The 27554-nt window shown below is 39.6% G+C and overlaps 1 protein-coding gene across 1 annotated transcript in view; it reads left to right on the top strand.

Annotated features, from left to right (window-relative positions):
* The first annotated feature begins 1602 nt into the window (after window positions 1-1602).
* The window catches only part of Dsg2 (desmoglein 2), a 47715-nt gene continuing 21763 nt past the window's right edge, over window positions 1603-27554 (top strand). Inside the window, exons 1-6 of the mRNA XM_005337462.5 lie at window positions 1603-2195; window positions 17697-17732; window positions 21022-21156; window positions 25315-25476; window positions 25604-25748; window positions 26218-26384. Of these exons, the coding sequence (XP_005337519.2) occupies window positions 2145-2195; window positions 17697-17732; window positions 21022-21156; window positions 25315-25476; window positions 25604-25748; window positions 26218-26384 (696 nt within the window). The 5' untranslated portion in view covers window positions 1603-2144. The remainder of the gene's footprint in view (window positions 2196-17696; window positions 17733-21021; window positions 21157-25314; window positions 25477-25603; window positions 25749-26217; window positions 26385-27554) is intronic.

Raw genomic sequence — 27554 nt, 5'->3', positions numbered from 1 at the left:
TAGAGAGCTAGCTATGCATTCTCTGATTCTCAACAAATCCCCTCAAATTACTAAGTCATAAGCTTTAGAATTTTTTAAGTCCAACTTATTCAAGAATGACATACTATGGCATTGGATTGCTATCTACTCTCAATGCTTTGGGATAAATGTGTTACAGAAAGAATACTATCTTGAAACTGAATAATCTAACAGAAACAAAATTTGTACTATTTCTCATTCTGAAAGCTTCAATTATCTTCATTACTAAAAAGAAACCAAAGTCTTGAAAATGAGGCATAAATACATATCCACAGGTTTCAACTCCAAAAGCACTAATAATAAACAGGACTGATCTATCGCTTCCTAAGATGATTGGTGATCATATTTTGATAGTCTGCCTTCTTTAATTAGGAGTTTTTCTATCATGATGGGAAGCAGGAATTATCACCAGTGTTTGCTACCACCCACATCTTATAGCTCAAGAGAAAGGAGTGGAAGCTAAAACAGTCTTCCCTCCAGATTCATCTATGTAACCAGAGTTGTTGAGATTCTGCCCTGGTGCTGAGCACTATTGTAGGCATAGGAAGTAGAGTGGGAAGCTAAGCAGAAACCCTTCCTAGGTGCTGAGTTAGTTAAGGAACTAATTCACCAACCACCACTTAAAGAACAGAATGAGGAGTCAGGCTGCAGTTAAACTCTAAACAAAAGTAGAAGAATGTGTTTCTCAGCTGGAAGGCAGTGATCCTTGGGGACTGGGAAAGAAAGGACTACTAAGTAGATTGTAATCATACTGAACTTTGAAAACTGGCAAGATTGGAATGGACAGCCAAGGATAGAAGAAAAAGGGGAGCAAAAGGAGGCACTTGTGACTACAGAAGGAACACCTGTGACTACAGAAGGAACTCTGCTATTTTAGCTAAATATAATGTCAAACGGATCTTTCTAGTCTCCAATTATCAATAGTTAACCTTTAACTTTGAAGTTTCCTGATCTGAGGCTGATTCCAGTGTTTGGGTGCCCACACTCAGTTGTTGCTTTTCAAGAAGAGTTCAGTTTAACATTCTATCCTTGCCATAATATAGTTATCAATTTAACAACTAGAATTTATAGCATCCTTAAGTGCTAGACACTGCAGAAAGTTTCATAGAGATCCTTCTGATTTAATTCGTACAACAGTCTTGTGTGTTGAATGCTGTTAACCATGTTTTACAAACTGGAAATTGAGGCACAGAGAGGCTTGCCTAGGCCACAAGCCAATAAGTCTTGAAGAGGGACTTATGACTATAAAAGTTGCAATCCGTGAAAGCAAATTTGTAAATCAAATCGAAGAGCGAACATTTCTCCTTAAGGCCCTTAAGTTTTCTCCTAGTCTCCATCAAAGAGTCAAAGAGCCGAATGCTTTAAACTCCTTTGGTTCTTCTAATAACTGTTTCTCCCCAAAGCTGATAAGTCGCAAACCTTTTGGAAGCAATGAAGGGGCACAGGAAAGAAGAAGAAAAATGCCACCTGGAATTCTGCCCCGGAGAGCGGGCCCCACACACCGCCGCTGTGGCTGCCTTAAGGACGCAGGTCCCCCGCGTCACCAGTCTCTTCGCGCCATCTGCGATCTAAACCCAAAGCACTTTCACCAAGCGCCGCACCTTTCCGTAGTAGTGGGGACCAGGCCTCGCTGCGACTGGTTGCGATCACGGCACCCCAACAGGTCTCCGTTCCGCTAAGCCACTTTTGCCCTTGGGCGGGGACCCGCAAGTGACCGGAAAGCTCCCGCTCCAGTCCATTCCCGAAGAGGAGGGGATCAGGAAAGGGAACGGTGGGGCGGGGCTTGCCACCCAAAGTCCCCTGCCCGGGGACGTCACGGTCCCAGGTGCGTGTGAGACAGGGGCGGGAGTCTGCCCTGCGCCTCCCTCCTCGGCGCACACCCCACCTCCGCGCGATCGCTCAGCGCGGGCCCCCCGGCTCCATTTTCTCGGGACGGCTACACTTGGAACCGCGCCTCGGGGCAGGATAGGGAGGCCGCGGCGGCAGAAAAGGCAGAGGAGGCCTCGGGGCGTGGAGGAAACACCGGGACCTGGGAGGAGTCGGAGCTGCAGTCGCTGGGCGTCGGGGAGAGGGCGTTGTGGAGCGGCGAGCGGCCAGAGGGCAAGGCGCGGCGGAGCGAGGTTGCGATGGCGCGGAGCCCGGGGCGCCCGTGCGTGCTGCTGCTGCTGCTGCTCCTGGTAAGTGCAGTGACCCGAGACGCCGAGCCCGGCAGTCGGGAAGTGCACTGGCGGGCGCCAGCCTCGCGCCCCGATCTGCCGGCTTCCGCCTGGGAAGGACCCGCCTGCCCGGCGCTGCTGCTCGTCCCCGAAGGTGGGGACCGGTTGGCTAGGTGTAGGCTTCGGCCGGAGCCCACCTGAGCTGCGAGAAAGAGCTCCGGTGGTTGCAACGTATCCAAATTCCCCGCGCTCAGGCCCTGGTGTCCTTTCCTAACTGATCTGTGGGTGCAGTGGGCGCTGGGGCGGGGAGCACCTTGACCGGGGATGGGGGCTTTGTTAGGAGGCTTTTTCCGACGGGAATCCTGGAGGCAGTAGGGAGTCACCTCCGCGCCTTCTTCCAAGTTCCTTAAAGTTCTCGGTTCTTGGGCTCTCTAACCTGCGATACACGTCAGTGAACTGGAAAAACCAGGAAACCGCCTACATTGTTAGAGTGCAGAACAACAGCTAAAACTAGTCACTTTTAAAAAATGTCTTTTACAGTGCTGAAATTTTTTTGTTAAGTCTGCATTGCTGTTAAGAAAATCACTCACAAAGAAAATTTTAGCTTTGATTTTGACTTTATGTTCAGAGTCAGTGTTTTAAAACGATTTCCTAATGCTAAAGAAAATAAACGTAATATTTGGGGGCTTTTTTCTTTTTTTCATGTAAAATATAGAAGAAAATCAAACCAGCATCAAATGGGGTTTTCAGATGTTACTTTGTTTGGTTTTGTTTTTGGTACTAGGCTGGGGGGGGGGCGGGAGTTAAACTCAGGGGCGTTTAAACACTGAGCTACATCCCCGCCCTTTTTACTTTCTGAGACTAGGTCTAAGTTGCTTAAGACATCCAAAAAGTTACTAAGATTGGCTTTGAACTCGCTATCCTCCTGCCTCAGCCTCAGTGGCTGCCTCAGTCACTGGGAGAGGTTGACCTTTTAAAGAAAAGGTTCTCAAGAGAGACAGTGTTCAGATCCAGAGCTAGATTCTTTCATTTGGTTTCTAAGATCAAATGAGATGTGAAACTCAGTTTTCTGTTTGTTAAAGGATTGCACTCTTAACTAAGGAAAGTGCCTGGCTTACAGGGGTTTGTTAAGTGGGTTTTGATAAAGTGACAGGTACAGTACTAATAGAGGCGTGGCTTCATCTTCCAGAGATTATACACATATATAAAATGTAAATATATATATATATATTATATATAATTTCAGAGAGATTAGATACAAAAATCATACAAAGTTTTCTTATATAATGTTTAAAACTAAAAAATGGAAGTACATTCACTCAATTAAAGTTCTAAATCTCAAAAGGTAAGTTTCCATCCTGCAGTTCTGGAGGGAGAAGGAGAAAAATATGTGTGTGTGTATCTTTATATATCTAGGTAAATGGACTTTAAAGGCAAAAGAGGGAAAAAAAAAAGCATGACTAACTCCAATCCAGATATTTCAATGAACTTTCACTTGAGATAGCATGATAATTAGGAACTCCAGACTTTTGGCAGACAAGTTCACTTTCATGCTCTATTTCATTTCGTCTTTCGAATGTTGCTGAGGTAATTTTCAATTCAGCACAACATAATCCTCTCATTTAGATGTTTTCTAGCTAAGGAGAATACTAACAAAGCACCTAACACACCTCAAAAGTTAAATATTAAATTCTCTCCATCTAAGAAAAGAAATTACTTTCAGTCTTCAAATGGTATATCAAGCAAGCCAATTTGTACACTCAGAGAAAAGAGTAAATAGTTTAGGCAAACTTTTAATTTTAGCAATTTTATATTTTTACCTCATTGGGCAATAATAGACTCTTCCTTCAAGAGTGACTATAGCCAACTAGACAAGAGCAAAATCCTGTTCATTATAGAAAGTACTATTTGTGATATAACTTTATATATATATATATATATATATATATAGAGAGAGAGAGAGAGAGAGAGAGAGAGAGAGAGAGAGAGAAGATGGACAGAATATTTTTATTTTATTTATTTTTTTAAGTGGTGCTGAGGATCAAACCCAGTGCCTCAGACATGCTAGTAAAGCACCTTACCACTGAGCCACAACCTCATCCTCTAAATTTCTATCTATCTATCTATCTATCTACCTACCTACCTACCTACCTACCTATCTATACACACACATACACACACATACACACACACACACACACACACACACACACTTTAGTCAAAGAATAATGGATAAATCCAATGTGTTTGAAGTTGAAAGTATAGTGTTTGGGACAAAAAAAGAAAACAATACTTTCTTTATAGGAAGGAATATAAATTACAGTCTGTTGGGTCAGAGTTCAGTTATAGATAACAGAATTTAACAAGCTAAAGAAGAGAGTTATCTCAGGATATTAATTTGACTAGGTAATTCTAGGAAGGATTGAGGAAATTTTTCCAGTTTTAGCTGTCTCCCTCTCCCTCCACAACTCCAGGATGGAAACTTACCTTTTGAGATTTAGAACTTTTAAATATAACTTTAAAGCCACAAAGCAGAACTCAGCCACTTAGGAGCTTCCTCTCCTGTGATCAGGAACCAGAAACCACACTGCTGCTTTCATAGTCTAGAAACCACTCTGACCAGGATGCTACTTGATTTTTTCTTTGTTTATTGTTTTGGGTTTTTTTGGTTTGGTTTGATTTGGTTTGGTACTGTGCATTGAACCCAGAGATGCTTAACCACTTTTTATTTTTTATTTTATTTTATTTTATTTAGACACAGGGTCTGTTTAAGTTGCATAGGGCCTCGATAATTGCTAAGGCTGACCTTGAACTTGTGGTCCTCCTGCCTCAGCCTCCTGAATCAGGAAAATGGCAATTCTTAACAGAAGTTTTCTTTAATAACAAATTTAAGGAAAAGTATTTTGTGATCCAAATGAGCATTTATTGGTCCAAATTTTCCCTGATTATTAGAAATCTCTGACGAGCTAAATTAAATCTCTAAGGCTGAGATCCAGAAATATGTATTGATAAAATGCTCAGTTGATCTAATTACTTGTCTAAATTTTGCAAAATAGTTGATTTGTGAATATAGCATACACAAGGATAGGTATTTTTAAAAATGGACAAATTATAATAAAAATTAGAAACCTTAATTGAAATCATAAATGAGGTTTAGATCTTCTTGAGTATTTTTTGATCAGAGCTTTTTCTTTCTTTCAAATTTCAACAGCTTTGAAAGCATTTTTCAAATATTTAGTCCATAGATGACGAAAGATTATCTTGTCAGTTTGGTTTGTCTTAGCACCACATTAAAAATAAAAAAAGTATCAGATGTATACATCATACGACAACAAACTTGATTTCAAATTATGAACATTGAGCACCTATTTTATGCAAAACTTGGTGAAGAGGGTGGAGAAATTTGGAGCTCCAGGATTTATATCACAGTGTGGGAGTAAGGTGAGGAATACCCACCAGAAAAGAAATCACCGTAGATGGCTAGTATTAAGAGAATCCCTTCACGGTTCTAGGCAATGTGCTAGACACAAGAGGGGTGTTATGAAAAGGCCAGACACGCCCTGCCCTCATGAGATTTATAGTCTCGCAGCAAAGGATACAATAAGGAAATGGCTAGCTTCCCAATGGGTAATGAATGACAAGAAGAGTCCTGATGAAGAAAAACACACAGTACCATGGAGCCTACAGAAGGACCATCCAACCCAATGCTGGGCATCCCAACCAAGATCTGAGGATAATTATGAATTAGTAAGATGATACGAAGAAAAAGAGAAGATGTGGTATGTTGAGAGAAGAACAAAGGCAAAGGCCTACAGACAAGAGTGAATGGTTCTCTGGAGGAGCTAGGAAAGCCTGTCACTGCTTTAACATACAATATGAAGCAGATGAATTCATATGAGATAAGACTTTGGCCTTCAAGCCCACAGAAGAAGCCAAAAAAGTCTATTTGCCAAGTGAGTGTTTGTAGGGAGGTGTTTCAGTTGTTCAGAAAATGAAAAGGTGTTTTGTTTTGTTTTGTTTTAGTTGAGATAAAGGGGAAAAGGAAAAAAGGGTAAGCTGGAGGTGTGGCTGACAGCTGGAGTGCATGCTTAGCAGACAGAAGGCCCTGGCTTTGGTCCCCAACACAACCAAGGAAGGAAGAAAAGAAAGAGAATTTGACTAAATGAGTACAGTTTAGCCTAGTGAAAACCAATGAGATAAGGAGGCATTCAGGCCTTGGTCTGCTGTCATCAGACAAGCAGAGAAGCCAGAAATCACCCAGCAGAGTGGAGGGAGATACCTACTGTCAGGAGGGGAGGGCTGTGAAACACAAAAGGATTAAGAAGACATTTGGTTGTCAGTGCCTGGGGATGCCCTAGTCCTTTGTTTCCAAAGTTTAGGGGTACCAAACCTCCTACAATCTGCAGAACCTTCAGGAAGCATTGGCCACTTGTGAATACTTTTCCTCTCTAAAATGCTAGTAACACCCACATTGAAAACAATGATAAACAAATATAAACAGTAAGGGTTCTAATCAGGGTTTCATCTTACTCTCTAGGTTCCTTTTTTTTTTTTTTTTTTGGAACCAGGAATTGAATCCAGGGGCACTTAGCCACTGAGCCACATCTCCAACCCTTTTTTTTTTTTTTTTATATTTAGAGACAGGGTCTCTCTGAGTTACTTAAGGCCTTGCTAAGTTGCTGAGGCTGGCTTTGAACTCACCATCCTCTTGCCTCAGCCTCCCAAGCCACTAGGATTACAGGCATGTATCACTGTGCTGGGCACTAGGTTCCCTTTTTAAAATGGATATACTTCTGTGGTTGATTAAGCCTTTATATGTTCAGTCGCTCCAGAAAAAATATTGAGCACCTTATTCTGAGACAAACAGTATGTGAATTATTCACATCAGTCTCAGCAGTTGCTACCTGACTGGGGACTGAAAGGGTAAATGTTCGTTAATGTAGATGAGAGATGACAATTCAGATTTCCTCACTTCTAAAACACTTCCCTCCCACTGCTCTTTCAAGTCCCCTGCAATGCAAACTTAAAAAAAAACAATTAGGGGCTGGGATTGTGGCTCAGAGGTAGAGCACTTGCTCGCCTAGCATGCCTGAGGCACTGGGTTCGATCCTCAGCACCACATAAATATAAAATAAAGACATTTATTTTTAAATAAATATTTTTAAAAATAATTATATCATTTTTTGGTACCCATTGTTTCATCTTAATGATCTATTCTTCAAAAAACCCCCAAAAGTCCTCATTAAGACATTAGACAAGGGACCTAGCCCAAACACTGCTAACCATCTCTTCTTGGCTTTGAACTCACCATCCCTGCCAATGTCTCCTTCCTTTGCTTCCTCAATTTTGGGGGTTTCTTTCATTCCTAGGAACCCAATAGCAGTTCTCACCCTGTTTTTCTGAGCAAGCACAGTGGAGAGATGTGCAGTAGAGGGACAGAGGAGATATATCACTGGAAGGTGGGAGGCCTGGAAGACATTGGTGGCAACCTGGGGGTTGGGAGGGTACAGCCTGCAGGTCATGTGCATTCACGTGGGTGAATGTCCGACAAGCTCCCCAGTAGCCTGCTGTGCATCACTGAGCCTCTCTGCCAGCCAACTGGTGTCTAGTGTCTCTTCCCTACCCAGAGGATTTCCCCGGCACCTAAGCTTATTGTTTCTGCAATCTATCCTCTGAAAATCGCATCCTTCTAACCACTCACACTTAAAACTTTAGCTCCCTCTGGTTCATTCCTCTATCATCCATGTGCAAGACATTGCCAAGTTTTCCCCCATAAAGACTCTGCCTCCACCCATCTAACTCATTGCTACTAACCTGGTGCTGGTCCTCATTACATGCCCCCTCTGGGTTTTTGTGTTTTAGGGTTTTTGTTTTGTTTTGGTTTGGTTTGGTTTTTGGTTCTAGGGAAGAAACCCAGGGGCCCTTGATCACTGAGCCACATCCCCAGTCCCCTCCCCACCCTGTGAGAGCTGATTTTGGTCTTTGAACCATCTCCTGCCTTTCATGCTGCACCATAGTTAATGTCAAAAACTCTTTCGGAAGTGCTTGTGACAAATTCCCTATTCAGAAGCTGGCAATGATTCCCCCGCCATAAGATGAGCAACAGTCCTTAGCACAACTTGTCCCTCTGTTCTGCTTGCCACTGTCGTATCGTCTAGGTGCCTAACTGCTCTCTTGTTCTTTGTCTTTGCATCTCCATGTTCCAGTGCATGCTGTCTCTGATCTGTGCATTTTCCTTCCTTCATCTGCACAGGCAGATTCAAGGCCAAGTTCATTGCCACCTTCTCCCTTCCAGCAGAAAGTAATTTCTACCTTGTCTGAGCTTCTCAGAACTATTTTTGTAGCTGTTGTCTACACATTTAAGGTTTTCCACTTCTGTGTAGTGGTGTGGCCTCTTACCCATTTGCTTTCTGAAGTTCAGTTACCTGCAGATGGCTGTGATCCAAAAATATTAAGTGAAAAATTCCAGATATAAACAATTTCTAAGTGTTAAATAACTTTTATTATAGCATATTGTTGTGATTATTTTGTTTTATCATTAATTGTTGTTACTCTCTTGCTGTGTCTAATTTGTAAATTAAAACTTTATTGTCAGTATGTATACTTAGGAAAAAGGCTTAGTATATATACAGTTCCATACTGTCCAAGGTTTCAGGCATTCACTGAGAGTCTTGGGTATCCCTCTTGGATAAGGGAGGACTTTCCTACTAAACTGTAAACTTCTTTAGAGCAGGATCTTTGTATCATTTATCTATAAACTAACTAAATGCCCTAGACACAGAGATAGTCTTTAAAAACATGAGCTAAAGTACATTTCTATGTTTGAAAAACTGGGATAATAATCTGAATTTCACTTGTTTGGAAGAAATACTTAATACTCAGAGAAGTAGATTGGTGAATTTTTGACTTTCATACATTCAGCAATGACTAACTGTGCTTCTACTGTATGCCCAATAGTCTATGTCTAAATGAACCGCCAACCCTGTGCCACAATTAAGGAACTTACAGTGAGGGAAGAAGAGTGTAAGAAAGAAAACTTGACATTATTTTGAGCATCCCCTGTGTGCCAGGCACTGGATTTAGTGAACGTTAACAGTGAGTGAAGTTGAATAGTTTACTTGACACCAAATGCTTGTCTGTCAATACATAGCTGTCACCTGACGTCCTATTATAGCAGTTTTATAGTTAATTGTCAATAAATTCAGGCCTTTTGGTACTAGAATATTAATTTTATTGCAAGTTCGAATCATTCTATGAAAGAAAAACAGAAGAAACGTAAATACATATTTACCTAACTCCATAGATAGATAGAGTCCTGGAAAACTGTTTGAGAATTACCCAGATGCTCTGAAGTCCTTGATTTTCCACTCTTCTATTTTGATAGTCTGCTCTTTTTATGCCAATTGAAAATGCCTATTTTCCACTTTAGTCCTTGGTTAATTTCTGGTGTTTCCTGAAGTTTGCCTTCTGGCAGACCAGCGCCATCTAATGGTGATAAAGGGCAATCTGAAGTTTGGGAGTTTTTTAAACTTCTTAGTGGGGGGAAAAATTCTGTTTTTCTTCATTTTATTTTTTAGTATAATTTTCATGAATACATCGCAGCAAAAAATAAAAAACAGCCCATGGTATCTGTGTGAAATGTACTTTTCAGATTTACTTATATTTTGCCTGATTCTAAAAAGCGTTTGTGGCTGTTAAAGAAAATGCATAGCAAAAAAAAAGGGAAATATATTTCAAAGATGATAAATGCTTAGGATCCGTAAAACGTGAATTAGAAGAAAAGATAAAAAGGGAAAAGACCGTTTAGAGCAATCCTATAGCAGTTGATTAATGTTTCTTAATAGAAGCTCTTCTTGTGATGGTAGTAGCTTCCAGTTCCTGAATTTTCTGGTTTAGAATATGTCTTTTCACACATCTCTGTGTTGAAGGGCTCATTTTCCAGTTTCTGTATTACCCAGGATCTCTTCTTCCCCCATTTCCCTTGCTAGTCTGATTTTACACACAGGATTTCCTGGAGAGACCAATAACATCAGTATTACCAGGAAACTTGTTAGAAATACACATTTCTGGATCCCACCCCAAACCTGCTGAGCCAGAAATCCTGGGGTGGGGACCCAGCAGTCTGGGTGGTAACAAGGTGACCCAATGCCACTCAAGTGTGAGAATCACTCCTAACCTTTCCATTAGAAGAAAATCAGTAGAAAATATTCAATATCAAAAGATCTACTTTTGACTATTTGTTAGCAACTTCTGTCTTTTTTAAAAAGATGATGTAGAAGCCAAGGGAATGGACACTGAGTAATAATGTTGACTTTTCTGGGCCTTTAGTTGATCTGTCTACACCAAGGGAAATAGTAGGAGCTGTCCGTGATTACACAAAACTTTACTGGAAATAAAAATGCACAGCATGATCTGACAAGCCAGGTGTAGCACAGTCTTGCTAAAACCATGTTTAAAATTCTGAGTCAATAAAATGACAACAAAGAAAATGTCTTCCTCTTTGGAGTTAATCTCAGTATGACTCACCTGAAATCACATTTGTTACCTCGAGGTGAACATCTGAAGAGCAGGGGAAAGATGATGATAAATTATATACTTTGCTAGTTAGATATAAAATATTTGCTATCCAAAGTTCAGATTCAGAGTTCACGAATTAAAAAGTAGAGCTCAAAGTTCTGCTTTTCTTGCTCGTTGAGATACGTTAAATTCACAACTCTGAAAAATATAATGATAGACTTAAATCGGCTGTTGAGTGAGACTGCTATAGGAATATATAAATGTCTGTGTCATTTATCAGTTGTGCATTTAAGCTGGGATTTTCAAAACAAGTTATGCTGTTTATTCATAAAATAAGAAATTTTATAGAAACAATTTTTTCCCACCCACCCACCCCCTTAAAAAAAATAAGAGGAGAAAAGTTCAGTAGCCGAAGTTTGAATATAAAGCTGGTCCATCAGATTCATCAGAGTAATCATTGATCTATCCTGACTGCACTGGACCACTTGAATTCTTGGGGAATGTGTAAGTTGCTATGACTACAGAGATCCTGCCAAAATGTGCCAAAAATTTTGTGGTTGCAGAGCCATGAAGGGTCAGATCTCTAGTCTATCAGTACAAACAGACAAATCAGGCTCTATGACCAGAGGACATAAACAAGTAGCATCCATTGCCTTTATCTCATTTTATTTTCTTTATATTGTTTCAGCCAAAGTTGAAATCATTCTAAGAATGGAGGTAGGACTGAGGATGTAGCTCAGTGGTAGATTGCCTAGCAGGGGTGAGGCCCTAGGTCTAACCCATACTACTGCTGTGGAAGAAACAAAGAATGCGCGGGTTGGGGGTAAGCCAAGGACCCCCAGGGTGGTGTCTTATTTGACCTTCTCTACAGCAAAAGAGAGAAACAAAGAATTTTAAAACATTCTGCCTGAAGTCATATCTAGTTGAATGGAAATAAGCCATAATAATGCCTTAAAATCCAAAGAGAACTTTAACCTACTTTGTATCCCTCTACATCTCATCTGTACTAAATAGGATATGTGTTCATCAGAGATATTAAAGTTTAAGGGGTCACCTTATCTTGGAATCATGGGACCACTGAAGGACGCTTTAAGATCGTCTGCTTTATACCAAGGACTTCAGAAAGAGAATCTGAGCCAGGAGCAGCGGTCATCTAATGAGTCAGGAGTCCTCTTAGATTCTGCTTGTGAAACTCATCAAAGTGACTTCAGAACAGGACATCATTTCTAAAGTGCTGACCTGGAGAACAAAGAGCACATTGATTGATTGTGTTTTGCAGTGATATTTCACCTTCCTGCCTGCCTCTGCCAAAAAAAAAAAAAAAAGTTTTTTCTGACCAGCTGCCAGAAAGACCAGTTTCTACAAGATGCACAGGATCCGGTGGTAAAAACTTTAAAGAGAAAGGGAGAAAGGAGAAGCCTTATAAAATGGGGAATCTTTTGAAAGCTTTTCATCTAAAAACATGTTTTTAGATACAGGCACTAAAAGCTTACTTTTCCTCTGCAGGTATATCCCATATGACATTTTTCTGTCACCAAGTTGTGAGAGAAAAAAGTCACAGAGTTCATGGTTGGAAGAAAAAATAACAGTCCATCTCGTCCAGCTTCCTTTTCAATGCAGGCAACCCTTTGACAACATAGGAGTGGGACGATCACCCAGTCTTAGAGAGGGCTGGGCCAGGGCTGTGTGGCTACAGACCTTGCCTAGCATGCACTGGGCTCCATCTCCCCTCAGCAAAACAACAACTTACAGAGAGATGTTGAAAAGGAAGTGCTAGAGACTGAGTGGAGAACATAAAAAGTAGAGAGCATCCGCGTGTCTGTTCACATTCCCTGCAATATGTGACCAGTTGGGAAATAAACATCATGACGATGTCTAACTGTCAGACCCAGGTTATTGTGGTAGTTTCCAATCAGAGAAGCTTGATCAAGCTTTCTTAACCTCAGCACTTTGCAATGCCATTTGGAGCATTGTTGGGGGCCAGAGCTGTCCTGTGCATTTCAGGTCATTGAGCAGCATCTCTGGTTTCAACCCTTTGGTAGCACTTGTCTCCTCTCCACCCAGTTTGACAATGCACAATGTCTCCAGACATAACCTCGTGTCCACAGTGGTGGGGAGAAGAAGAAGGGGCAGCAGGGCAAAATCACCCTCAGTTTTGAACTACTTGTTGAAATTAAAAAAACGTATCCTGTGAGATTCGGGATCCAAATGGTTTACTATAGAAAGAAGTAGCTAAGTCATTATTTCCTCAGTCAGAAAACATAGTTTTACAACTGACAAAACATTAGTGTAACTCTCCTGGATTTTTTTCGGACAAGAGTGGAGCAAATATTTGAGTTCTGAGTTCCTCATGCCTTATTAAGTGTGTGAAAATAGGCTACTGCAGTAGGTGCCACTAAAATGCAAATAGCGGAACCATTTACCTAGACTCCAAGACACTCTCAATTTTCAGGTGCACATCCATTTTTAACTTTTTAGTGAAACATACATACAGAAAAGTGCACATAGAAAAACATGTGCTGTATTCTCAACGAACTGAAAACGTCCTGTCACCAGTAACCACATTGAAACTGATTGCCAGCACCCGTTGGCCTTCTGGTACTCCCTTCAGACTCTGCCCACCCCCATGGGTGGCCAGTGTCTTGATTTCCTAAGGCATAAATTAGCCTTGTCTGCTTTACACTGGCTTCTTAGATATACACCCACTTGACAGAGATCTTCTTGCATCCCATTTCCTTACAAAAACTCACTGACCTCTCCCCCATTTTTACCTCCAGCTGAAACTTCGTTCTAACTCGTTACTGATAGGCTATTTACACAGAATGTAAAAACAGCTCTTGCCTCCCGTAACATTCCTCCCTTAATGCCATCCCTCTGTCCATCCCTACTGATGCCTCCCCATTTTTTCTCATCTCTGGAAACTTCACTTACTCAATAGGAAGTCAAAATTCTAAGGGTCATCTTGACTCCCTCTCCCACAGGCAATTCATCCACAGGTTTTGTTGCATCTGCCTCCAAAGTATACATGGAAGGTATCTATCTACTTCCTATCATCTTTACTGCAACCCCCAGGGTTCAAACTAGGGTTGTCTGTTGCCTCAACTACTGCAGGGACTATGGCGTGGTCTCCATACATTTGTTCTTGTCTCCTTGTGGTCCATTCTCCATACAACATTTGGAAAGAGCTTTTCCAAACATAAACTTGAGTTCTGTCATTCTAAGAGAAGCTCTCTATGAAAAAACTCCAAAGTCTTCTTCATGACCAGGATCTGACTTTTCCCTCTAACATCACCTTCACAGAGACACTCCATCAACACCAACCGTGACCACACCAAAGCCATTCCCACCACTGGGCCTGGTAATCCTTTGGCAGGACTTGCCCTGATGATCCCTCATTGTATTCAGGTTGCACTAGGCAGAAGCAATGCCTTCTGAGAGTCTGCCCACACTTCTAAATCACTCTACCATCCTGACCCTGTTTTGATTTTCTTTTTGGCTCTTACACAACCCACTTTTGTCTGTATATAAGAATGTAAGAATCTAATGGGTAAGAACATTGTTTTACTTAGCGTATTTTAGAGGCTCGGAAAATTGTGGATATGAATAAGGCCACATTTCAGAAATGTTAACATATAAGACATAGAATTGAGGAAATGCTATCATAAATTCTATTTACTGAGTCTCAGTCACTGCAGTAGTTAAACTTGATGTGATATTTCTTTAATTTGCACAACAACTCTGCAAAATAGATGTGTCGGTTAGTTGCTTTCAAATGCAAATAACAAAACCTAATCCAAAGTAGGCTAAACAAAAAGAATTAATATCACATAGAAGTTTAATATCACATAAAAATAATTTAATATCACATAGAGATAGGGTGGCTCTCTAGGTTTGATCAACTCTCTAACTCAGTAATATCACTATTTCAATTTAGCTGATCTACCATTTTGTTAGCTTTCCCCTCGTGGTCACAGGATGGCGATAACCATTCCACGTGCCACTTCCTTGCTCAGCCATCTCCTGGGTGCTTAAAAAGGGAAACTGTGTGAATGCTTCTCTTCCTATCTTCAAGGAGAGTCTTTGCAGATCCCTCATTGACCCAATTCTCTTACACGTTTCTGCCTAAACCAACCACTGTCAGAGCGACCATGTTCTGTCATGCATCAGTCATTACTCATGAACCAGGCAGGGTCTACCTGACACCTGAACAAAATGGGGTTCTGCAACACTGAGGATAAGAAGAAATGGCAGTTAGCTAGACCACCGAAAACATCTGCCACTATATGTATTCTGTATTCTCATGTTATTCTCAGCACCTCATCTGGCAAAAAATAAGACTAGAACCTAGGTGTGACTGTTTCCAAAGCCATGCATTTTTCATTAGATAATACTGCTTCTCAAAAACTCATCTCTGGAATAGTAATAACAAAGGTAAGAAAATCTCTTATCTTTACTGATCTTCCCTGGCTGAGGAGGCTGGAAACCATGTAATAATGTATATGCTACACCTGTGTCCAGGTCTTGGGCTTTTAAATGTCATTCTCCAATTTCAGAAGCCAGGACTCCCTGGGAAAAAAAAAAATAGCTGATTCTTAGGCAGGAATGAAGAAAACACAAGAGGAACCTGGAGCATCTAGTTCTGGAAAGTAAAGAAGCACTCAAACCCAAAAGATGGGGACTTGTCATGGGGACATGGAATCCAACCTGTGAGATATTTCAGTGGCCAAAGCTAGAACTATTTAAAGAACAGAATAAATAAAATAGTATTGGCTTGTAACCCACAGAATAAAATGAATACATGAGTCCAGACAGATATAAATGATTGAATAAATAGGAGGGGGAAAAAAAGACAAATGCTTTTTACCAGAGAATTACTAATATGTGTAGATGGCCCCCATCTGAGAAGGAACTGACTGACATGTGGATGGGAAAAGACAAACCAGACTGAGAAAACCCAAGTCAAGGACACATTCCAATGAATTAACACATAAGTGAAAGGTGGGGACCTGAATGCAATAAATAGAGACAGTTATTTCAATTTGGAATGGTGGTTAGGGAGGGGTGTGCTTCAGTAGGTTACATGTCAGCAGAAATAAGAGAGGGATCTGCTTTAGAATAAGAAAGACCTAAAAGTGCTTGGTTAGCCAGTGGGAAATGAAGATGAAAGGTCAGTGGAAGGACGAGTTTCATGATAAATGTGGTAGAACAAGAGTTGAAAGCAAAGCACACAAATGCTGGTTAACCTTGGAAAGGAGCCAGGACACCTCTCCTTGGAGAAAGAGGGAAGGAGAAGCTGATTAAAGTTACAGTGTCCATCAAATCAAATGTGAGACCATTGTGTAAAAGCAAGTGGGTACAGAAGTGTGATCTGAACGATCAGGGTGTAAGGGTCCGGTGAACGTCAGAGGAAGAGACCACCAAGAGACCGGCTCATGCAACAGCAAAAGGGGTTTATTAAGGATCCAATCCAGCACACTGGGGCTCCAGGCTCACTCAAGAAGGGAGAGCGGCCAAGAGCCCCGAGCAGGGGTTGAGCAGTGCTTAAGTACACTTTTTTAGGGAGGGCAGGGACTTTGCATACATCAGAGCAAATCATCATGAGGCGAGGGAAAATTGAACAACAACTCTCAAACATGATTAGCACATTCATTGGCGGGAACAGGTCGGGCAGGGGTGATAGGTCATTCCTAAGGGGTGGGGGGCTACATTCAAACTGATTGGTTTGGGCCCTGAATGCCTACGTGCCAAACTGCACAGGGTCCAGGTTATTTAACAACTAAATGGTCAGTACCGGGCATTGTCTTAACTGCCCCAGGAATTTCAGGTTTTGTGTGCAGTTCAGAAACTTTACAATACCTAGTCCTTTACATTTTAACTCAGGCTTTGCAGCTTAGAAACTTTACCCTTTCAGGGGTTGGGGTTCTGAGGTTTGGAATGCTATGACAGGATACAATAAGAGGGAGAGAAAGCCAAGGTGACTACATAATTTGTATTCTGGACACACTGTTGTGGATGGACGGATGCTAACAGATGGTTGCCTGCACAACAAATATCAGCTTGTACTCTCCTGGGCAAACTGTAAACACTCTAGAAGGAGCCACCACCTTTATAGCTACACTAATTGATGTGAGGATTCCTTTAGGCCACCACAGCCTTTTTTTAGCAGTGTTGCCCGGACAGTATGAGAATAGCAGAGAGCCAGAAACGATGTGAGTCAAGAATGTCAAAGACTCAAGAAAATGAAGGCTCCCTGGCTATCATCCACATCTTTAGAATTGCAGTCTGCTGGTCTTTGTGATAAAAATGTTCTCCATCTGCCCCGTATAAATGTTAGCCATTAGCCCGGGTAGCTATTGAGCCACTGAACTGCAATTTTGAATAATTTCAGTTTAAATATAAATAGCCACATGTGGATACCTACCATATTAGTGCTCATTTCGATGAAGCCAGGAGACAATGACAACCTGTAGGCAATTAACCCAGATTAAAAAGAAATGACAGCAAAATTCAGAAAGCAGGATAGGAGTTTATGGGGCAGATTGGAAAGAAACAACTGTATTTAGAATAGTACAATGTTATGATGATGAAATCCAAATCGTAATATTACTTGCAAAGAATTAAAGAAAGGAGTTGGTGGAGTGTTGAAGAATCGAGAAGTCAACCCGGCCAGGGGTGTGCATGTGCCCCAGGGGATACTGGAGAGGCTCACCTCATCCTGAAGGGCTTGAGGAAAAGTAAGTGGATCCCAGAGAACATGAAAACCAGGGTGAGGAGAAAAGAACCAAGATATGGCTAAAATTTCACAAGGCCGATTATTTTGTTTGTTTTTGAAGATTCCAGGCATTTTCTGGAATGGGCAGTGTGGCTCAAGGAGAAGGCAGATTCCTCCCTCTGGCCCTCGTCATTGGGGAAGGGCAAAGGGAAGATTCAATGTCATTTCATTTTGACGAAGGATGGCAATGGTGGTCAAACTTCTGTTTTCATGTGTGTAATTTTATTTTGCAGATCTGCTTTAACTTTGGAAATGGACTTCACTTTGAGGTAAGGAACCAAGGGGTTATTTCTATCTCTGGGACTCAGAGGCTTTACTTCATAGCGGACAGTTTGGCTGTGTTGTACTAGATTAAAACCCATGCTGCCTTACACATGGCTGTTCTCAAATAAATAAGTGCCAATCAGTGCTGGGGAACATAGATCGTTTTATAGGGAAGGACTTTTATCCACGTGTGCATACATGCACAACTGTGTTCTCAGAAAAGATATACTTTATGCTGTTAACAATGGGTATCTGGGAAAATGAGTGAAAAGATAGAGGAAATTTGATATTTTTTGCATCATAAGTTTTTTTATAATTTTTAAATTTTATTTATTCTTATTAGTTATATATGATAGCAGAAGGCAATTCAATTTATATTACACAATAGAGCACAATTTTTCATGTCTCTGGTTGAACACAGAGTCACACCATTCGTGTACTTAGGGTAATGAAGGGTATCTAGGTTGGATTCACAGTTTAGCTATTGTGAATTGTGCTGCTATCAACATTGATGTGGCTGTCCCTGTAGTATGCTGTTTTTAAGTCTTTTGGGTATAGACTGGAGAGTGGAATAGCTGGGTCAAATGATGGTTCCATTCTCAATTTTCCAAGGAATCTCTATACTGCTTTCCAGATTGATTGCACCAATTTGCAGTCCCACCAGCAATGTAAGTGTGTGTGCTTGTCCCCACATTCTCGTCAATACTTATTATTGTACGTATTCTGAATAGCTGCCATTCTGACTGGAGTGAGATAAAATCTTAAGAGTAGTATAGATTTGCATTTCTCTAAATGCTAGAGGTGTTGAAGATTTTTTCATATATTTGTTGACTGATTGCATATCATCTTCTGAGAAGTGTCTGTTCAGTTCCTTGACTCATTTATTGATTGGATTATTATTATTTTTTGTTGGTGTTAAGATTTTTGAGTACTTTATATGTCCTAGAGATTAATGCTTTATCTGATGTGCATATGGTAAAAATTTGTTCCCATTCTGTAGGCTCTCTACTCACTTCACTGATTGTTTCTTTTGCTGAGAAGAATCTTTTGAGTTTGAATCCATCCCATTTCTTGATTCTTTGATTTTAATTCTTGTGCTATAGGAGTCTTATTAAAGAAGTCGGGGTTTAATCTGATATGATGGAGGTTTGGCCTACTTTATCTTCTATTAGGTTCCAGGTCTCTGATTTAATTCCTAGGTCCTTGATCCACTTTGAGTTGAATTTTGTGCATGGTAAGAGATAGGGGTTTAATTTCATTTTGTTGCATGTGATTTTCAGTTTTCCCAGCACCATCTTTTCTCTAATGTATGTTTTTGGCGCCTTTGTCTAATATAAGATAACTATAATTATGTGGGTTTGTCTCTGTGCCCTCTATCCTGTACCATTGATCTACAAGTCCATTTTGGTGCCAATACCATGCCATTTTTGTTACTGTTGCTCTGTAGTATAATTTAAGGTCTGGTATAGCGATGCTGCCTGCTTCACTGTTCTTGCTAAGGATTGCTTTAGCTATTCTGGGTCTCTTATTTTTCCAGATAAATTTCATGATTGCTTTTTCTATTTCTATGAGGAATGTCATTGGGATTTTGATTGGAATTTTATTAAATCTTCATAGTGCTTTTGGTAGTATGGTCATTTGACAATATCAATTCTGCCTATCCAAGAACAAGGGAGATCTTTCCATCTTCTAAGGTCTTCTTTAATTTCTTTCTTTAGCATTCTGTAGTTTTCATTGTAGAGGTCTTTTACCTCTTTTGTTAAGTTGATTCCCAAGTTTTTTTTTTTTTTTTGAGGCAATTATAAATGGGGTAGTTTTCCTTATTTCCCTTTCAGAGGATTTGTCACTGATATACAGAAATTCTTTGATTTATGGGTGTTGATTTTATGTCCTGCTAATTTGCTGAATTCATTTATTAGATCTAGAAGTTTTCTGGTGGAATTTTTTGGATTTTCTAGGTATAGAATCATATCATCAGCAAATAGTGCTAATTTGAGTTCTTCTTTTCCTATCTGTATCCCTTTAATTTGTTTCATTTGTCTAATTGCTCTGACTAGTGTTTCAAGAACTATGTTAAATGGAAGTGGTGAAAGAGGGCATCCCTGTCTTGTTCCAGTGTTTAGAGGGAATGCTTTCAATTTGTTTCCACTTAAAATGATGTTGGCCTGGGGCTTAGCATAGATAGCTTTTACAATGTTGAGATAAGTACCTGTTATCCCTAGTTTTCTAGTATTTTGAACATGAAGGGGTGCTGTATTTTGTCAAATGCTTTTTCTGCATCTATTGAGATGATCATATGATTCTTATCTTTAAGTCTATTGATGTGATGAATTACCTTGCATCCCTGACATGAACCTCACTTGATCGTGGTGCACTCTCTTCTTGATATGTTTTTGTATTCAATTTGCCAGAATTTTGTTGAGAATTTTTAACAGACCAATATCTCTAATAAACATACATGCATCATAAGTTTTAACATAATTTCTAATTTTTCTTATATAATTTATATATGTTTAAATTAAGAAAAAGGTTTTCAAATGAAAGCACATAAAAGTCAACGATAACCAGTGGGTTTTGAAGCAAAAAAAAAAATACATGTTTAAGTACAGCAACAAACTTAGTAAATGGTAAAATAATCCTAGTGTAATAATCATTTCTGATCTTAAGATAAAATGTCATCTGTATTAAACTTTTCCTTCATAAAATACATACTTACCTATAAAACCGTACTGAAAATTTGTATAATAGTTTTCTACCTAAAGCTATAAAAACAAGAGACAGGAAATTTACTCCTTCACCCAGTCCTGATAACAAATTCATTAACTGGCAGTTGTACCAGTTTTGTTCCCATTTATGTAAACAGTTTACAAACATTTTGTAATTTATTTTCAAGCCATAAACCATCAAGGAGAAGTGAAACTTCATTTTTAGCTAATAAGAAAAAAACTTTTTTGGACATGGTCTGTTATTCTAACTTGTCAATTTGTAAGGTAAGGCCACTAATTTATCCTTAAGGCCTTTTGAACTGGTAATTCTGGGAAATCTTTTTCTTCTTCTTCTTCTTTTTTAATATGAAAAACAAAACTCTCTGCTTTATGGGTTTGGAGATAATCTCTTGACCACCTATAAGAGATTACTAGAATATATACATTCCTCTTTGAAAAATGAAGGTTGGTAAGAAATGCAAAACATACCTTAAAATTTGCACTATTTTTAAACTTTAGTAAACTATAGAATTTCATACAAATCCTCGATTATATGTAATAATTTTTTGGCAATATTTTATTATTGTAGGACTTAAACACCAGAAATGAAAATCAGCTGCTTCCTAAACATGCTCACCTCATACGGCAAAAGCGGGCCTGGATCACCGCCCCTGTGGCTCTGAGGGAAGGAGAGGATCTGTCCAAAAAGAATCCAATTGCCAAGGTATCTTCTAAAGAAGAATATGAAACACACACCTGTGATTAAAACTGTGGTGGAAGAGGATTTTTACGTCCACTTTAAAATTTAAGGACAATTATGTGATTACTAAATTTCTTAATATTCAGAATATATTTGAAAATTAGCAGAGCTTAAAAAAAAGAGAGAAAATTAGCAGAGCTGACTTTTAGCAGCAAGTACCAACTTTGAGATCTTCTTTCTCTTTCTGAAAGATGCAACATCATTGGCAAAAAAATATCTATCACTTTAAGTTTTGATTCAACCAGGAGTTGAGACATCTGGCAGTAATTTAATTGTAACTTAACACAGCATTACAATACTCCAAAGAGGGTATTACGGTAAAAAAGTAGTTTATGATAGTAGTGGAAAGAACTGAGGTCTGAGAGGGAGGGTGACTGTACATCTCGATTCGTGCCTGTCGTCCTAGCTTAATAAGTAGTAGCTCCCTTTTTACTCTCAAATGGTCCAATTTTTAAAATAAATTATGTGATAATCCTTCTACAAATGTATCTCATAGCTAGCTGTAGAAAACTAAACCCTTGTTCTTGTTGTTTTTCCCCTAAAGCTGGTCTCCTAAAGTTCTATCCATTTATGTAAATGACACCATAATTCCATGCAGTTTTTAAAGGCTGATATGTAGCAAGTACTATCACTTCTACCCACAAAGTATATCCAAACTCTGTGCACTTCTCTTCAACTCCATTCCCATAGTCTGAGGCCTTGTTATCTCCATCCCTCGTAACAAAAAGTGTTCCCATCTGGTCCTGCTGCTCTGACTCTTGCCAAGCCCTCCTACACAGCCGATGCTCCAGAAGTTGGCCAGAGCAAACCTTTGAAAAGACAAAGCATGTTCACCTCCTTGATGAGACCTTTAAGTGACTTCCCAGGGCAATGGAAAAAATAACCCTCTTGCCCCCATATGATTGACTGCTTCGCCTAGGCCACCTCTCTGTCCCCGGTTCCAATCACTTCCCATTTCCTACTCTGCTACATCCTCTTAAAGTAACCACAAGCTCATTCCAGTCCCCCACTCTGCAAGGCTGTTCACTCTGCCTGGAATCTGATCCCCACAGATAATTTGCAAGATTAGCATGTATCAGGCCTTCTCTGTACAGTGTCACCTCCTTCTGCCCTGCCCCACTTTTTCTCTGTCCTCTTAACCTGTATCAGGTTGGCTGAGAGCATATTTCACTGCTGAATCAAACATTGCTTGCTTCATCGTCTGTCTTCTTCAGGACAGTGTAAGCTCCACGAAGGCTTGGCTTAGTCCTTAGAGCTCCCGAGTCCTGCCTGTGCCCTGACCAACGCCCATGTGCAACAGGTGCTCAGTAAGCACTCCTGTGAATGTATACGTTCAAATCCAGGTTTTACCTTCATCTTTCCAATCTCATAAAGATCATATGTGAAGAGCTTTTTCAAGAGAAACTATGACTATAAAATAGAAGATAAAGTTTCCTGTCTTCTAGCAACATTTTTTTAAATATAAAAGAATATAAAAGCCCCCCCCACCTTTTTTTTTTTTTTTTTTTTTTTGGTACTGGGGATTGAACCCAGGGGCACAGTAACGCTGAACTATTTCCCAATCCTTTTAAAATTTTTTATTTTGAGATAGGATCTCACTAATTTACTAAGGCTGGCCTCAAACTTGCTATCCTCCTGCCCTCAGCCTCCTTAGTCACTGGATTACAGGCATAACTCACCAAGCTTTGCTTAAACTCTGGAATGTTTCAAGTATGGCTCCACATAAAGGTACATATACAAGCAACTTAGTTTTTTGTCTTATTTTGGCTTGAGAGGTACATATACAAGCAACTTAGTTTTTTTGTTTTATTTTGGCTTGCTTTTTTGAGATCTCAGTAATTCATACAATCTTTCAGTAGATTTACCTAAAATGAGGAAGAACATCGTGGCAGAAGAGTGTGGTACAGGAAAGCAGCTCAGAATATCACACCTGAAAGCAAAAGAGAGCCCCACTCAACAAGGACAAATATATACCCCAAAGGCATGCCCCCAGTGACCTGTCTCCTCCGGCCCCATTCTGCCTGCCTATAGTTACCACCCAGTTAATATCTGTCAGGGAATTAATGCACTGATTTGGTTAAAAAGTTCCACAACCCAATCATTTCATCTCTAAATTTTCTTACATTGTCTCACACATGAGCTTTTGGGGAACACCTCATACATAAACCATAACACGTACATATATATATATATATGCAATAAACTCTTAGTTGCATACATATGTATATACAAACCAACAGTTCTGTCCACACGATTTTTGTTTTATTTTTAACCTAAGTAGGATTATATAATACATACAAGTAGTCTGCAAAGACATAGAATATCCTTATAAATACTATAACGTAAATTTAAATGCACATACATAAGTGTATCTGTATATTGTGTCTGGGCATGCATTTGGCAAAAGGACAGGCAGAAGCTCAGTGAAAAATGATCATGTGACTGCTCTAGATTTACCATCGCACTCCAGGAGCTGAGCTGGTGAAGCAGGAGGTTGGAGGACCCATCTGTTATCTTTTGGTTTCTCCCAGTGGAAACCCCAACAACCCCAGTGCATTGTTGGGAAGCCTAAGGGAAGAAAGACTGATTCTGAAGTTTCATAATAGTGAACTGGCCAGGCAGGTAGATGGTGGTGATGACTTTAGTGATATGTGAAGGGAGAAAATGAAGAACCATTAGGGGACCCCAGAGAAGCATTTAAAGATACAAATGAAATTGCCTTGTAGAGGATCTCAAGATGGTAACTACAGAAAATCTAGCAGATTAGAAACATGATGTGCTGAGGCATTCTTTTTTTTTTTTTTTTTTTTTTTTTATCTTTTTTTTTTTTTTTTTTTTTATTGGTTGTTCACAACATTACAAAGCTCTTGACATATCATACTTCGAACAATAGTTTCAAGTGAGTTATGAACTCCCATTTTTACCCCAAATACAGATTGCAGAATCACATAGGTTACACATTCACATTTTTACATAATGCCATACTAGTGACTGATGTATTCTGCTACCTTTCCTATCCTCTACTATCCCCCTCCCCCCCATCTTTTCTTTCTATCCCATCTACTGTAATTCATTTCTCTCCTTATTTTTCTTCCAATTCCCCTCACAACCTCTTTTATGTAGTTTTTTATAACAATGAGGGTCTCTTTCCATTTCCATGTAATTCCACTTTTCTCTCTCTTTCCCTCCCATCTCGTGCCTCTGTTTAATGTCAATCTTTTCTTCCTGCTCTTCCTCCCTACTCTATTCTTAGTTGCTCTCATTATATCAAAGAAGACATTTGGTATTTGTTTTTTAGGGATTGGCTAGCTTCACTGAGCATAATCTGCTCTAATGCCATCCATTTCCCTGCAAATTCCATGATTTTGTCATTTTTTAGTGCTGTGTAATACTCCATAGTGTATAAATGCCACATTTTTTTAATCCATTCATCCATTGAAGGGCATCTGGGTTGGTTCCACAGTCTAGCTATTGTGAATTGTGCTGCTATGAACATCGATGTGGCCGTATCCCTGTAGTACGCTCTTTTAAGGTCTTCAGGGAATAGACCAAGAAGGGCAATAACTGGGTCAAATGGTGGTTCCATTCCTAGCTTTCCCAGGAATCTCCATACTGCTTTCCAAATTGGCCGAACCAATTTGCAGTCCCACCAGCAATGTATAAGAGTACCCTTTTCTCCACATCCTCGCCATGTGCTGAGGCATTCTAAGTAGGGAAGCACTTGATGGTTTTAATCCCTCTTGGGAATGATTTTCAGATAATCGAATAGATTAATGAGGGTGATTTTGACTCTGTGATTTTTACCATATTTCCTCCCGTTGCTAGATGCACACAGCTATGTCTTAATTTCACAATCACCCTAAAAAAGGAAACACTCAGATGTTTTCCAGTTAAAGGATAAGAAAACTGAGGCACAGGGAGGTTAAGTAGCTAACTCAGTGTCACATAACTCAGCTGCAGCCGAGATAGAATCAGAACCCAGGTTCCCGGATGCCAGTGCCTGTTCTGGCCCTGTCCCTCCTTTCAGTGTCTTGACAACTTCAAACAGAAATTGTGCACTGATTTACAATGTAAACTACAAAGAATTTAACTTGAGATACTCATCTCTTATTTTTATGTTAGATCCATTCTGATATTGCAGAAGAAAGAGGACTAAAAATTACTTACAAATACACTGGAAAAGGGATCACAGAGCCACCATTTGGTATATTTGTCTTTAATCCAAGCACTGGAGAACTGAATGTTACTAGCATTCTTGATCGAGAAGAAACACCATATTTTCTGGTAAGTAGAACAATTTTATTGGTAGTATTTTTTTTTTTTTGTAATACTTATGGTTTAATTTTTGATGCTATAGCAACCCAATTACGTTAGCTTAAAACTAATTTCATTATTTATGTCACGATTTCAGCTAATGGGTTATGCTTTGGATGAAAAAGGAAACAATCTTGAGAAACCTTTAGAACTACGCATTAAGGTTCTTGATATCAATGACAATGAGCCAGTGTTCACACAGGAAGTCTTCACGGGGTCTGTTGAAGAGTTGAGTGCAGCACGTAAGAGTCTATTATTTTTCATGAATGCCATTTAATTTCCATTGTGTAAATAAACATTAATATCCATATTGTAACAGAAGTTGAGTGTTACCCACAGGACATTCATGCTTATTTCCTCATTCAAGTAAATTTTTGATTGTGGTAAACTGTGCTTTTTTTTTTTTTTTTTTTTGAGCAGGGATTGAACTCAGAGGCACTTAACCACTCAGCCACATCCATTTCTAGAGACAGAGACAGGCTCTCACTAAGTTGCTTAGTGCCTGGCTAAATTGCTGAGATCCCTTTGAACTTGGGATTCTTATACCTCCACCTCCCAGTCACTGGGATTACAGGAATGCACCATCACACCCGGCTTAAACTGTGGTTTTGACAAATACCTGAAATCCTTTTAGAAACAAACTGAAATTAAAAATAATAGAATGTCACACGTAAGTGGACTTACCCTGGTCATCTTGATTTCTAATGCTAGATACACTTGTGATGAAAATCACCGCAATAGACGCAGATGAGCCTAATACCATGAATTCTAAGGTTTCCTACAGAATCGTATCTCAGGAGCCTGCATATCCTCCAGTGTTCTACCTAAATAAAGATACGGGAGAGATTTATACAACCAGTATTACATTGGACAGAGAGGTAAATTAAACTTTCATGTTGTTCATCTTTTAAACTCCTTATTATCCTTTCCAGTTGCTCCTCTCTGTGTTTCTTTGAATTTTCTTAGTTCGTTCAATATTCCTCAGCCATAGGATAACTAAGAATCATCCTTTTGTAGGGATACACTGCCCATTCTGGTAGACATTAGCTATATGAGTCTCTTGAGCATTTGAAATGTGACTAGTCCAAATTGAGATGTGCTGTATGCCTATTGATATAGATTTTTTTTAAAAGCACCAGATGTGGAGGACTTCACATTAAAATATATGTATATAAAATACCAGCTTAATTTTTTAATGTTTGAGTTTATGTTGAAATGATAATTTCATAAAGACAACACCATTCTAGTACCTCTCCAGTTAGAAATCCATTTCCTAGAGTCCTGACACAGCATTCCCAGTTGGCAGGTTCTCTAATGAACTGTAGGGATCAAGGTGGTGAGGGCAAGGGGCTAGAGACAGGAGTCCTGGCTAGGGAATAAAAATCCTTATAAAGGAGAAAATTATTTTAAATCCCAAATTAAAGAGAAATTTGAGTAGTTTACCTAGACTGTCCTCTCAACAATTTTTCATTCTTTTAATTTCTAACTCAAAATTTTAAATTAAAGGGGAAAATAAAAGAATTTTCAGATGCTACGTGCACAAAGATCCTAATATATAAGAATAAAATGTTGGTGAATACTGTTTTGTCTTCAAATATAAATCATCATCCAAGTGTATGGTATTGTACTTGGAAAATTAACTTTGCTCAGATGGGAAGGATTGTTGCCAACTTGCCATCTGGATCTTTGTAAAATTTAAGAATCTGATCACTCCTAACATTCTGCTCTACACCTGTTCTCATAAAACTAGAGAGGAAAAGTATTACTTTGAATTAGTGGTGTGATTTGTAATAAGCTACCGTTTCTGAGGTGTGGAAAGTTTAGCCAAGATTAAGAGCCATAATTTATTGGGTAGTAACCATGGCCAGGTCATATCCTAAGCCCTTTATATGGATTAACTCATTTAATCCATATGGAAACCCTCTGAGGCAGATCCAGTTATTATCCCCATAAGAAAACTGAGAATCACAGGGATTAAGTGTGTGTCCAGCACAGCTAGTAAATGACAAAGCCAGAATTAGAGGCCAGGTGGCTCGTCCAGAGCCCCA

The sequence above is a fragment of the Ictidomys tridecemlineatus genome, chromosome 13, assembly GCF_052094955.1.
Source record: "Ictidomys tridecemlineatus isolate mIctTri1 chromosome 13, mIctTri1.hap1, whole genome shotgun sequence".
Taxonomy (NCBI): Eukaryota; Metazoa; Chordata; class Mammalia; order Rodentia; family Sciuridae; genus Ictidomys; species Ictidomys tridecemlineatus.
The sequence above is the reverse complement of the archived record's forward strand: the minus strand, read 5'-3'. Positions and strand labels throughout refer to the sequence as shown.